Below are 13,020 nucleotides of genomic sequence, written 5' to 3'. Positions count from 1 at the left end.
TTAATAAATGATCCCAAAAAAACAAAAATCAAAATTGGTTCTGCCTAAAGCTAAAATTGTAAACAATAACAAACTGTAAATAAAGCGAGTTTAATCTAAAAAATAAATCAATGAATTTCAGTTGTATTTAAAAATGCATTATGTAAAAGCTAAATCTGCCTAATACCTTTTTTATTAACAATGGTAGCAATGACAATCAAGACTACACTTTTCTTCAAACAGCCATAACTTCAATCAAAATAAAGTAATTTGACTGAAATTTTCAAGATATTTCCTTTTCATTATCTATTTTTAAACTATTATAGTGGGAACTGTCAGCTCGTTATTTAGATCTTTAACTTACATAATGCATCTTTAAGAGAGAAGGGACATTAAGACATCTACATATAGAAAACAAAACCATATAACAGAGACAAAGAGAGAGAGAGAAGTTAAAGATACAATTATCACATTTATACATCTAATTCCTTTACATTCGTTCTTACCAAAGAGGATGAATGAAGAAAAGGGGGACAACCTCGTCCCCCTAGAACACGGGGTAAAGCCACATCACTACGCCTTCTAAGCTAAAAATATAACAAATTAACCAATTCAATCATCAAAACAATCAAATATTACACTGTATTTCACAGCATATTATATCCGCACATCGTATTCCACAGTAAGATATCAGTACATCATATTCCACAGTAAAATATCAGTACATCGTATTCCACAGTAAAATATCAGCACATCATATTCTACAGTAAAATATCAGCACATCGTGTTTCACAGTAAAATATCAGCACATCGTATTCCACGGTAAAATATTAGCACATCGTATTCCACAGTAAAATATCAGCACATTGTATTTCACAGTAAAATATCAGTACATCGTATTCCACAGTAAAATATTAGCACATTGTATTCCACAGTAAAATATCAGTACACATCACAACAAGTTATTTATCTACTATCTTGTTCAATAAATTTACAGCATTCTACAAAACCCTGCAATAAAATGCTATGATTTTCAAGTAATAAAAACATCTAAGATTCAAACTTTGACTCAATCCCTTAAGAATTATAAAATTTGTATCTCTAAAACGAATAGCAGTACAACAAACGTTCAATTCTGTTCAATATTTACACGGATGTAATAAATGATATCCTGTACAGATGATACAAACAAGCCAGTGCCACCTGCTACTTGACGGGAAAAGAGGGGGAGATTAAAGGGTGTTGGATGGATAAGGGGGGAGGGAAAGAGGAAAAGGGATAAATGGAGAGATTTGAACGGATGGTGGAGGGGGGGGCAAGAGATGAACAAAAAAGAAGACAAGGTGTACAATGGACACAGAATAAAGAACATCTTCGTATTCTAAACACAGTATTGAATGTTTATTAAATATTCAAATTCACAAGAATAATATAATAATATGTTTATGATCAGCCATGGTATCTTTAAAATACAATCGACATATTCTATTAAAAGGCTGTAAAAGAAATGTTACATATATTGTCTTTAATTAAGGACATCTACAGCGGTATATATGAAAATTTGATAATATTGAAACAATTTTGATGATTTAATCCATTTTAATTTGATAATCAGTGTTCTTTAATCCTAATCTGATCTCACCTGCCTACAACTATCACTTACTGTATTAGCTAACCATTCAATTTTAATTAATTCTGTCAATGACACCACGTCAACAAGCTAAATAGTTCGCTACTAAATGTCAAAAACTTCAAGTGTAAGATGTTTTGTAAAAAGGTGTTGCTACCTGAACAACTTGTTAATTACTAAATCAAATTCTGTATCTTATTAAAGTGGACTTAATTAAACTCAGATCAAGTAATACTATAGATCTTTAAGGAGAATTAAAACTGTAACATTGTTGCTATTTGTGTGAGTATGAACAGTTTTAGTGTAGGTAAAGCTGTAAATGTCATAGTAACACCTCATTATTAATGATTTTATGATCAGCTAAACTTCATATTCTTAAACTTATTCACTTCAACTTACAAGAAGTAAATTAAACAGCAATAAATGTCATCTTTATTAACTTCTAAACTTAATCAAATCTTGGATAAAAAAAATGTCATAAAAATCAAAAGAAGATTAAAATTACTAATGACATTTTAATCAATCCATTCCCCCACTGGTTGTAAATGTATAGTAATGTAGATCTACATGTGTTGACAAATAAAGTCGACATAAACCGGCTACAAATGATTTAATCTATAAACCTAATTCTAGCTTCAGGTCAATTAACTGTCAGAAAATTAATTAATTAATTGAATTCAAAGTTTAAACTTTTAGAAATAATTTCGAATATAAAATTTGATGAATTTAAACTTTCAGAAATAACTTTGAATTCAAACTTTTAGAAATAACTTTGAATTCAAACTTTTAGAAATACATTTGAATTCAATATGTTTTAGAAATAATTTTGAATTCAATGTTTTAGAAATAATTTTAATTTCAAATTTTTTGAAGTAATTTTAAATTCAAATTTTTTGAAATAATGTTGAATCCGAATTTTTGGAAATAAATTTGGATTCAAAGTTTTGGAAATAATTTCGAATTCAAAGTCTTGGAAATAATTTTGAATTCAAAGTCTTGGAAATAATTTTGAATTCAAAGTTTTGGAAATAATTTTGAATTCAAAGTTTTGGAAATAATTAATTTTAAAACATAACTTCAACTAAAAATAAATTTCCTTGATATCTGAATTAATCCCAAACAAAATATTTAAACCTTCATTTTCTAAAATAGTAGAGACTCGTTAAGCTTAATTATATTAATTAATTCTAGTAGTAATTATATACAAACAGTGTAAATTGTAATTAGAAAACATGTATATTACTATAAAAACACCTCTTTCTCTAGAACAATGTTTGTTTCTCCTATTTCAGCAAATCTTTTTAATTTTCTATGCTAATGCCAACAGGTATTTTCCCCTTAAAGGACACCTCTTCCCAAATATTATCTTACTTTCTTCTCTCATTAAATAAATATTATCCAAACTCTTGAAAAACAATCAAAACTTTGACTTCAACAGATTCCCAAATAAATATTTTGACTCCTTTTTACATTCAAATAAACATGTTGTTGCCCTCGTCACAAATTAAAATAATATTTTTTGGTGATTTATATAGATTTGAACACTAATATTTTTATGTCTTTGTTTGATGAAGATAAACAAATTTTCTATGTAATTAAATATAAAAGACACTTTAAATTGATGTTGTTATTAGCTTTAAGGTTTAGAAACTTTTCTATTAACCTTTGTAAATCAAGAAAAAATATTGAAAGTTACTATTCATCTTATTTCTAACAAAAATTTGTTCCGATTTGATTTTCAAATTTTGTTTTAAAATTATGGATCAAATATCCATATAATTAAAATTTCCAATCATTATATCATATAATTATTTTATTTAATGAAAAAATTGTGTTTTAATAAATAATCTCTCTCAGGGCATGAATTTAAAGAAGTTCGGATTGTTTTCCAATCTCATAACCAAATGTTGCATCTTTACAAGCATTGAATAAAAAGTTTGAATTGGCTTGTATTTATTCAATACCAATATTTGATAAGATTGTAATATTGCTAATCTTACAATATTTATTGGTGTGTAAATTGTATACTTATTGTGTAATATTTATTGGTGTGTAAATTGTACGATAATCTTGTTTGGTAATTATTTAGTAATATTTAGTTTTTTAGTAATTTTAAAATATTGATAGGTTGATTTGAGGAAGTAAATTGTGTAACCATCATGTAATATTTATTGGTATGTTTGGTAATCATTTTGTAATATTTATTAATCTAAGTTTGGAACTGTTGATCAAGTTGGTAATATTTGACAGTTCAGGTGCCAGAATTTAACCATTTGTTGTTTTATCCCAGCTGAGACAATAAGTGTCATGCGATCAGAATGTGTATCATGTGACATGGATGTCCAGGTAGAACAAATCTAATTACTGGTGTCAATGACCTTTTGATAAAATACACATTTACTGTAAATCGTCTAAATTTCAAGCATTCGCTTTAAAAGAGAAAGGAGAAACTTGAAATGAAATGGGGTTTAACTTCCTACTGATCTGCACAGACTGGGCTAATGAAGACGGGCATATGCGATGCTACTAGAGAAATTTTGCCCAGACAGCCTGCATTTATTTTGAATTCGACCTGTCAATGAGAAAAAAACCCTAAATTATATGAAATAAATGACTGTAGAAATTATGAGTATCATAAACCCAAACTCTGACTAACTTAGAATAGGCCAATTTTTTGTTCTAATAGATAGAGAGAGAGAAATGGGGTTTAAAGTCCACTCGACACAAACTAGGTCATTTTGCGTAGGGGTCTTTAGCAGTGGGAGGAAACCTGAGGATCCGGAGAAAACCCACGAGGTTGGACAGGCGACCCTACTCCTTGTCACATACAACCGGGGATTCGAAACCACGCCAGTTGACTCAATGACAGGCTTTTATGATACAGCACGCACGTGCTAACCATTCGGCCATCCAATCCCCCTTTTGTTCTAATAAATTTTATTCAATAAATATTGACATAATAAATATATAATTCTGGGATTATTCACAAAAATATCAATATATTGTTATGTTTAATAGAGAGATGAGGTTTAACGTCCACACAACACAAACTAGCTCATTTTGGGACTAACATTTGGTTCAGTTTTATTTCAAAAATTTGTTGGTGTGTAGGGGCCTTTAGCAGTTGGAGGAAACCGGAGGACCTTGTCACATACAACCGGGGTGATAAACCGAAGTTAAAATGATTAACGAAACGATTATCTGTTAAAGTTGATAGAAGTGGAAAAATGTGTGAATCTAACAGGATTAAACTCGGTATCTTATCTAGGATGTATCAGGATTTACATCAATATAAATGAGTTAATATACAAAAGGCGATAGCTACTGTAATTTTTGTAACAAATGTTAATCTTTTCTATAATAGTATAATATAGCTACCTTATTTTCACTGTAATATTTGTATTATTGAAATGCTACCATAATCTTTCTTATCACATCTTTCTTATCACATGTAACAAACCCCCTGATATTTATCAATAAATTATTTTAACTGCAAAAAAACCCCCCCAAACCCCCTGATATTTTTCAATAAATTATTTTAACTGCTGCATGCAGTTATCACATGCAAAAAAAACTCTTAATATTTTTCAATAAATTATTGTAACTGCTGCATGCAGGAGTAGTTTCTAATAAATTTCAAATCTTTGTCAATTTGCTTTTTGAAGAGGCCAGTCAGCAGTCAGGTTGTTTTGAAAGGTTTACGGTAAATAAATTGAGGGGTTAAGAGTTACCTGTTATTACCTGTGTCAGGTAGTCAAGATTTTCAGGTGTCACACTCACAGGCCATATTGAAAACATCAACATTGAAATACAAACGCTAAAATTATTCGACAAGAGCTTGTCAATCTCAAGTGCCAACATCTCACTATCTGACAACTTAACAACACAGTAAATTTTGTTTTTTAATGTTGACATTTTGTAATAAAGGTTTCAATTTTACAATTTTCAAATAAATAATGATTTTGTTACATTTAAATTTTGTTAACACAAAAGATTGATTTTATTTTTTGATGTTCACATGGTTTCAATTTTACATTAAAAAAAAGCACAAGCTTCTTACATTACATTTAAATTTTGTTTGATTCTTTAGGAATGTCATTCATTTTCTACTATGAAAAGAATTTGACAACATAACAACATGTATGGATACGTTGATATTTTAACAAATAAAAGTTTCAATTTTTGATTAAAGTGTAAAATAATACCAATAAATACATTGTTAATTACAAATTTTGTTGATATTCTGTGGGGATCTATTTTTTTTTTTTTTTTTGTTAAATAAAATTATTTGGAAGATGTAATTGAACAGTAAACTGAGTGGGATTGACAAGAAGAAATTTACATTCTATGATGTACACATAAATTATATATGTAATAAATGTTTATGTTTGTTTTTTTGTAAAGCAACATCTGAACGTTTTTGTGAATGATGCATTATATAAATGTTTAATAAATAATAATTAGATAAATAAATCAAAATTGCAAATCATTCCATGATAATTAAATCAAAATTTCAAATTGTTCCATGATAAAAAAATCAAAATTTCAAATTGTTCCATGATAAAAAAAATCAAAATTTCAAATTGTTCCATGATTATTAAATCAAAACTTCAAATTGTTCCATGATAATTAAAATAAAATTATTCCATGATTCATCTTTTAAAATTTATAAAGAAGATGTAAGCATATTTATGGTGTTAATCAGGGCTTAGTGTAGGTATTATAGGTAATATTATGTCAAATATGAACGTGAAATAAACACAGGTAAAATAGACACGTTGGTCATCTTTATACAGGTAACATACATAAGATTTAAACCTTTTAAAACTCCCTTTAACAGTTGTACAATACAATACCCTTAAACTCCCTTTATACCTGAACAAACCTCTATTCAACTCCCAATCCTACTAAACAATACGAAACTCGACGGACCACCTAGACAAACAATCACACATCATCATCTTAATCTATGGGGCGGCCATCGTACACAATAGATGGAGAAAAACGCGCGAATTTAACAATAGCTGCACGGTAATTAAACTAGGCACGAGGTCGAACAAAGTTTACAGTTAAACTTTCACACGTTCAGGCTAATCCTTAATGGACATTTTACGCTGAAACAAATAAGAATTGACTCCTTGAAAAACCTGAGGACCTTTTCAACATCGTTTGGCATTTAGACTTGTGAAATGAAGGATAATGGATTAATTATTCTAAGTGAATGGTTTTTAACTGCTGATAAATATTTCATTTAAATTTTACACCTTTTAACAATTCATTTGATTCTTTTAGTAACAATTTAACGGCCTCGTGTTTGACATGTCGACGACAAGAGACTCGAACACAGTGGTTTAATGGGATTATTATGACCCTCCATCTTATAAACCCCTATACAATAAACTTTTTACACGTCTTAAGAAATTATCATTAAATTTTACACTTGATTTCAGAATCAAGCTGACGAATAGAGAACAGAGATATATATCTTTATACATTTTAAATCAATTTTGAAAAAAATGAAATAATAGGGCTTAAAAGTTACAATTTCATATTTTTAAGTAAAAGTATTAAAATAGAGCCCTTAAAAAGATGGTATCTATAAACAGTCCTACCTTGTTAAAGAATAATCCTATAATTCACTATTGCCAGTTGAGAAATTGGCAAAAATATCATTTTCAACTTCAAATTCAAACGTTTGAAGTTAGCTATTCCATGGTGGGGAATAGGAAAACAAGGGAGGTAATTGGGAGGTAATTGTGTTATTATTTCCAGTGTGAAGATTTTTAAGTGTGAGAAATATAACCTATGATTGTATAATAGTGAGTTGACAACCTATTGAGCAAAAGACATAGAAATAATTATGTTTTGACTTTCTTAGAAAATATGAAATTGTAACTTTAAGTTCTAGTTTTGTTCATCAACAGGGCTAATGAAGACGAGTATACATCATGCAGTGTACTATGAGGAAACTTTGCAGCGTCACTACGGTTTAATTTCATCTCGAATTCCAACTGTCAAGGGATCAAATAACCTTGGTTTATCATCCTATCCAAATGACTAGATACTCCATCCAACAACACTGACAAGCTGAATCCAAGCTTCAAAACCAGAGGAACTTTTTCAGCCAACACCAGGACTGAATCCAGAGTTTTGAAATCAAAACTTGAAAAGTATTATTCAGTTTAAAATGCAACTTGGATTCAGGGAGGATATTCAGAAAATATCAAAACCACAGAATGCAGAAATATATGCATTAATATAAGAACATTATATCCTTTCAACAGCAGCATTTGAATGGTAATAATTACACATAAAATTGACTTCTTTGTCAATTAAAATGTTTCAAATCTCTTCAATTTCAAAATTTTATATATGATTTATCAATCATTAATTACTGAAATTATCTTATAACAGTAAAATTGTTTTCTTTTATCTTATAAAAGTCTCAATCAGAAAATTTAATTAATTCAGATCATTGTATTTAGCAGTATTTACAGTTTTGAGCGAATTATTCATAATAATTGTTTAATGTTGTGGATTAAGATAAGAGTTATTTCCCCTGTCAGTAATGCATAGTGTGTATAAACATGTGTGTCATACAACAGTAATCTATTGACACCATTTCAACACTTATTGTTCAAACATTGATTATATCATTATAAACAAGGTGTGTGTGTGAGGTGAGGGGAAGTGGGGGGGGGGGGGACTATAAAGGCACAAATATCAACCTTCTATCATACTAAATGTTAAATATTGGAGAGAGAACAATGTCCACTCGACACAAATTAGGTCATTTCATTAGTAACATATGCCTCAATTTTATTTCAATAATTTGTAGGGGTCTTTAGTAGTGGGGGTAAACCAGAGGACCCGGAGAAAACGATGAACATACTCAAGCACTTGCAATATTTTGAAAAAACGCCTGTTGTTTATTTCTCGATAACGATGCCTAGTGTAAATAAATGTTATTTTGGTTGCCAACCAATTTAAGAATTAGAATTTTCAAAAGTTGTATTTGTAAATAAATGTTATTTTGGTTGCCAACTAATTTAAGAATTAATAGTTTTTAAAAGTTGTATTTGAGAAATAAGTGGGTTTGTTGATGGACCACAATATTATATGTTTTAACCGTCTTCATTAGCCCAGTAGAAGAAGAGGGGGTCACGGAGGCTAAGTGGAAGACGCTGGCTCATTAGCCTGGTGTTCGATCCCTGCATTAGATGAGAAAGTTCGTCCAGATTTTCCCGCGTGGTTCCCTCTTGTCAGTGATGCAGGACAGAGGGCCTGACAAGAACATTGGCGTGCACGTAAAAGATCACTTGACAGTTGGAATTTGATATAGGAGTAGGTCGTAGTGCTGCTGTCCAGGCAAAATTTCTCTCATAGCACACTGTATGGCGTATGCCCGTCTTCATTAGCCCCAATTCGGAGAAGAACAGTAGGATATTAAAGCTCATTTCAATTCCAGTAGGAGTAGAACCCCATTTCATTTGATTTCATATCCTATGTTTTAACTCGGGGGGTTGGATGGCTGAATGGTTAGCGTGCACGCTCTGTATCATATAGTCTGTCATTGAGGTGACTGGCGTGGTTTCGAATCCCCGGTTGTACGTGACAAGGAGTAGGGTCACCTGTCAAACCTCGTGGGTTTTTTCCGGGCCCTCCGGTTTCCTCCCACTGCTAAAGACCATTACGCGCAAGCGAATTATTGAAATAAAATTAAACCATGTTAGTCCCGAAATGACCTAGTTTGTGTCGAGTGGACGTTAAACCCCATTTCTCTCTATGTTTTAACTCCATTTAAAGACTTGATATGGTTTGTTTTTATAAATCAATAAATCAATACCAATACTGCATCTTTAAACAGAAGAATGTGTGAAAATTTATCTCAAGATATCATTAAATCTCTAAATAATCTTTAGTTATATCTTCTCTTAAATACCACTCTAAACTCTTTATAACAGACTCTTTATAAACTTCTTCATCAGATGTGTGAACGATGATGAAAATCTCATTTGATTCTCTTTTACAATTTATATCATTGGAACAAGCTCCTTAATCAGATGTGTGATCGATAATCAAAATCTCTATTAAATCTCTTTACGATTTATTTTCCATTTCATTTAAATCTTAACTCTAAAACTATTGGAACAGAATCTTTACAAACTTCTTCATTAGATGTGTGAACGATAATCAAAATCCCTATTAAATCTCTTTACGATTTATTTTCCCTTTTATTTAAATCTTAACTCTAAAACTATTGAAACAGAATCTTTACAAACTTCTTCATTAGATGTGTGAACATTAACACTTTATCATTTAACTTCCCATTAAATCTTCACATATTTCCTCTTTCTCAAATGATTATTTGCTGTTGTAAAAAGAATCAGGATTTTCTTCATCCTCTTCAAACTCAACAATAAAAAGATTATCTACACAAGATGGCCATTACGAGGATAATCTTAATCCAACTTGAATTAAACCTTTAAATCTCCACCTTCCATATCTTTGATCACATTCAAAATCAAGAAAAATCTGGTAAATTTCCCAGGTATTGGGCCAGGAATGAAAAATTTAATCTACTTGACAGATATACGAGATTAAGCTAATTCCCTATTCAAGATTTAACTTAGGTCCACCATCCCCTTTTACTGGTTTTAAATCCCCATTACAAAACTACAGTATTGTAGAAAGTTGAATCTCTAAAGAAAGATGAATAGAAGTCTTTAAAACATGCAACTCTATTCCCAGAGAGAGAGAGAGAGAGAGAGGGAGAGAGAGTTTAATATTCACTCAAGACAAACTATATAAAAGGATTGAAACAACCTCACTTGACACAATGACAGACCTTATGATCTAGAGTGGAGAGAGAGAGAGAGGGGGTGGTGGTGGAGAGAACAGGGCTAACCTATGGTTCAAATAGATGATGATGATCAGCAACTTATAGACAATATTTTATGTTAATTATGATATTTCCTACTCTTTGATTGATTACAGTGTTGAGCGTATATTTAATCCATGATTATAATTTTAAACAATGTTATACTTAAAAAAAACACAACGCAATTTATATGGAAAACAACTGGTTTATAAACATCATTTATACTTGTAAAGATAAGAGAATATTTGTCAAAACGTTGTGCTATATGTGTATAAACCAGTGATTGTTTTCCATATAAATTGTGTTGTGTTTTTTAATGTGCTCAATAGCTAAATGCCACTCAAGGATTATAATGTTATATTTTTTGTAAATAGTTTGATTACAACAAATAGAATCTTAATATTCTTTGAAAGTCGTTTAGTAATTGGAACATTATCAAATAAAACACTATTTATGGAATAATAATTACTATGGTTTATGACAATGCAAGTTTCATTTAAATCAGGCCTGGAAATAACGGTATTAGATGTACCTGACAAAATGTCAGGCACTAATGAAAGAGTACCTGACATTTTCAACTTAGTGCTGGACATGTATTAATAATATCAATAAAAAAGACAAATCAGTGCCGGACAAAATGACAGGCACCAGAGGGATTGTGTCTGACAAAGTCTGAATCAGTGTCTGACATTGTCTGTGACAGGTGCCTTATTTCCAGGCTTGTATTTTATTTATTTGTGTTGATACATATGCTTGATAACATCTTGTGAAATCTTGTTGAAAGTTGCAGTGTAATAAACCATAGTAATTGTTATATATAAATAGTGTTTTAACTGAGAATATAAATTCATAACATTATCAAATCAGAAGCTGTTAAACATTTCAAATATCCCTACACTTCTCAATCTCTTAGTATCCCTACTTATTCTTTTACTAAACGACTGATAGATTAAGCTTTAACTCTTCATGTTGAGATAAGCCAAGGATTAAGATTAGAAGGAGATTATCTCCCCTACCAGGTGTAAAGTGGTCAATATTAATGTTTACTAACTTGATATACCATGTTGGATGACTCAATCTACTTCAATAAAAAAAGTAACAAGAGCATCGCTAACGCAGCAATATACGTCCACATTCCTGTTTTGTTTGATATGGTCCAGTTTGCATTGAGGGTCTGTGAAATAAAACTGGGTTGTAGGACTGCTATCAGTTTAACGTTTCGTTCACATTAACAGAACACAATTTTTATTTTAAAACAATCGATGTCTTTATTCTAAAAGCATGACGTTTAGAATAGGTATCCCCATTTCAAAAGGATCGGTTAAGAATTGCGGCCTGTAGGCAAAACACAAGACACACAAACATTAGGCGTGACTCTGTCCCAAGGGGTTGAGCATGCACCAAAAATAATAATAGAGGCCAGCCTTAGGATTAAGGAATAAGTGTAAAAACGTAGCCTTAGGCTATAAGGAATAAGTCTAAAAAAAATTTCAAGATGATCGATTAAGAAATGCGGTCTGCAAGTGACACACAGACATAAAAAAAGAAAATGGGCGTAGCTCTGCCCCTGGGGGTTGGGTATTCACCACAACTAATAGGGATGTTCCTTAGGATAGAAGGAATATGTATGCTAAGTTTCAAGGTGATACGATAAGAAATGCGATCTGTAGATGACAAACAAATAAATAAATATAAGGGATGGGCGTGGCTCTACCCCTGGTGGTCGGGCATGCACCAAAAACAATAGGGATCATACTTAGGGTATAAGCAATTCATATGAAAAATTTTCAAGACGATTGATTAAGAATTGTGGCCTGTAGGTGACACACAGACATAAAAAGAAAAGAAAATGGGCGTGGCTCTGCCCCTGGGGGTAAAAAAACAATAGGGGTCATCGTTAGGGTATAAGCAATTCATATGAAAAAATTTCAAGACAATTGATTAAGAATTGTGGTCTGTAGGCGACACACACACATAGAAAAAGAAAATGGGCGTGGCTTTGCCCCTGGGGGGTGGGCATGCACCCAAAACGATAGGGATGTTCCTGAGGGTACAAAGAATAAGTATGCAAAGTTTCAAGATGATACGTTAAGAAATGCGGCCTGTAGACGACAAACAAACAAATACAAAAATGGGCGTGGCTCTGCCCCGGGGAGGCGAGCATGCACTAAAAACAATAGGGATCATCCTTAGGGTATAAGGAATAAATATGTAAAGTTGATACGTTAAGAAATGCGGTCTGTAGATGACAAACAAATAAATAAATATAAGGAATGGGCGTGGCTCTGCCCCTGGGGGTCGGGCATGCACCAAAAACAATAGGGATCTTCCTTGGGGTATAAGGAATAAGTATACCAAGTTTGAAGAAAATCCAGTAAGAATTGCGCCCTGTAGGCGACACAAAGACACACGAAAAGAAAATGGGAAATGGGCGTGGCTCTGCCCCTGGGGGTTGGGCATGTACCCCAAACGATAGGGATGTTCCTTAGGGTACAAAGAATGTGTATGCAAGATTATAAGTTAAGAAATG

The 13,020-nt window shown here is 31.5% G+C and overlaps 1 protein-coding gene across 7 annotated transcripts in view; it reads right to left on the bottom strand.

The window, feature by feature from the left end:
* LOC126810366 (inositol 1,4,5-triphosphate receptor associated 1) overlaps window positions 1-13,020 on the bottom strand; it is a 102,523-nt gene that overhangs the window by 10,001 nt on the left and 79,502 nt on the right. For all 7 annotated transcript variants that reach the window (XM_056098431.1, XM_050535387.2, XM_050535389.2 and 4 more), the window contains one exon: window positions 486-566. In XM_056098431.1, the coding sequence (XP_055954406.1) occupies window positions 486-566 (81 nt within the window). The remainder of the gene's footprint in view (window positions 1-485; window positions 567-13,020) is intronic.

The sequence above is a fragment of the Patella vulgata genome, chromosome 2 (genome assembly GCF_932274485.2).
Source record: "Patella vulgata chromosome 2, xgPatVulg1.2, whole genome shotgun sequence".
Classification (NCBI taxonomy): Eukaryota; Metazoa; Mollusca; class Gastropoda; family Patellidae; genus Patella; species Patella vulgata.
This window is presented reverse-complemented; position numbering and strand designations above follow the sequence as displayed.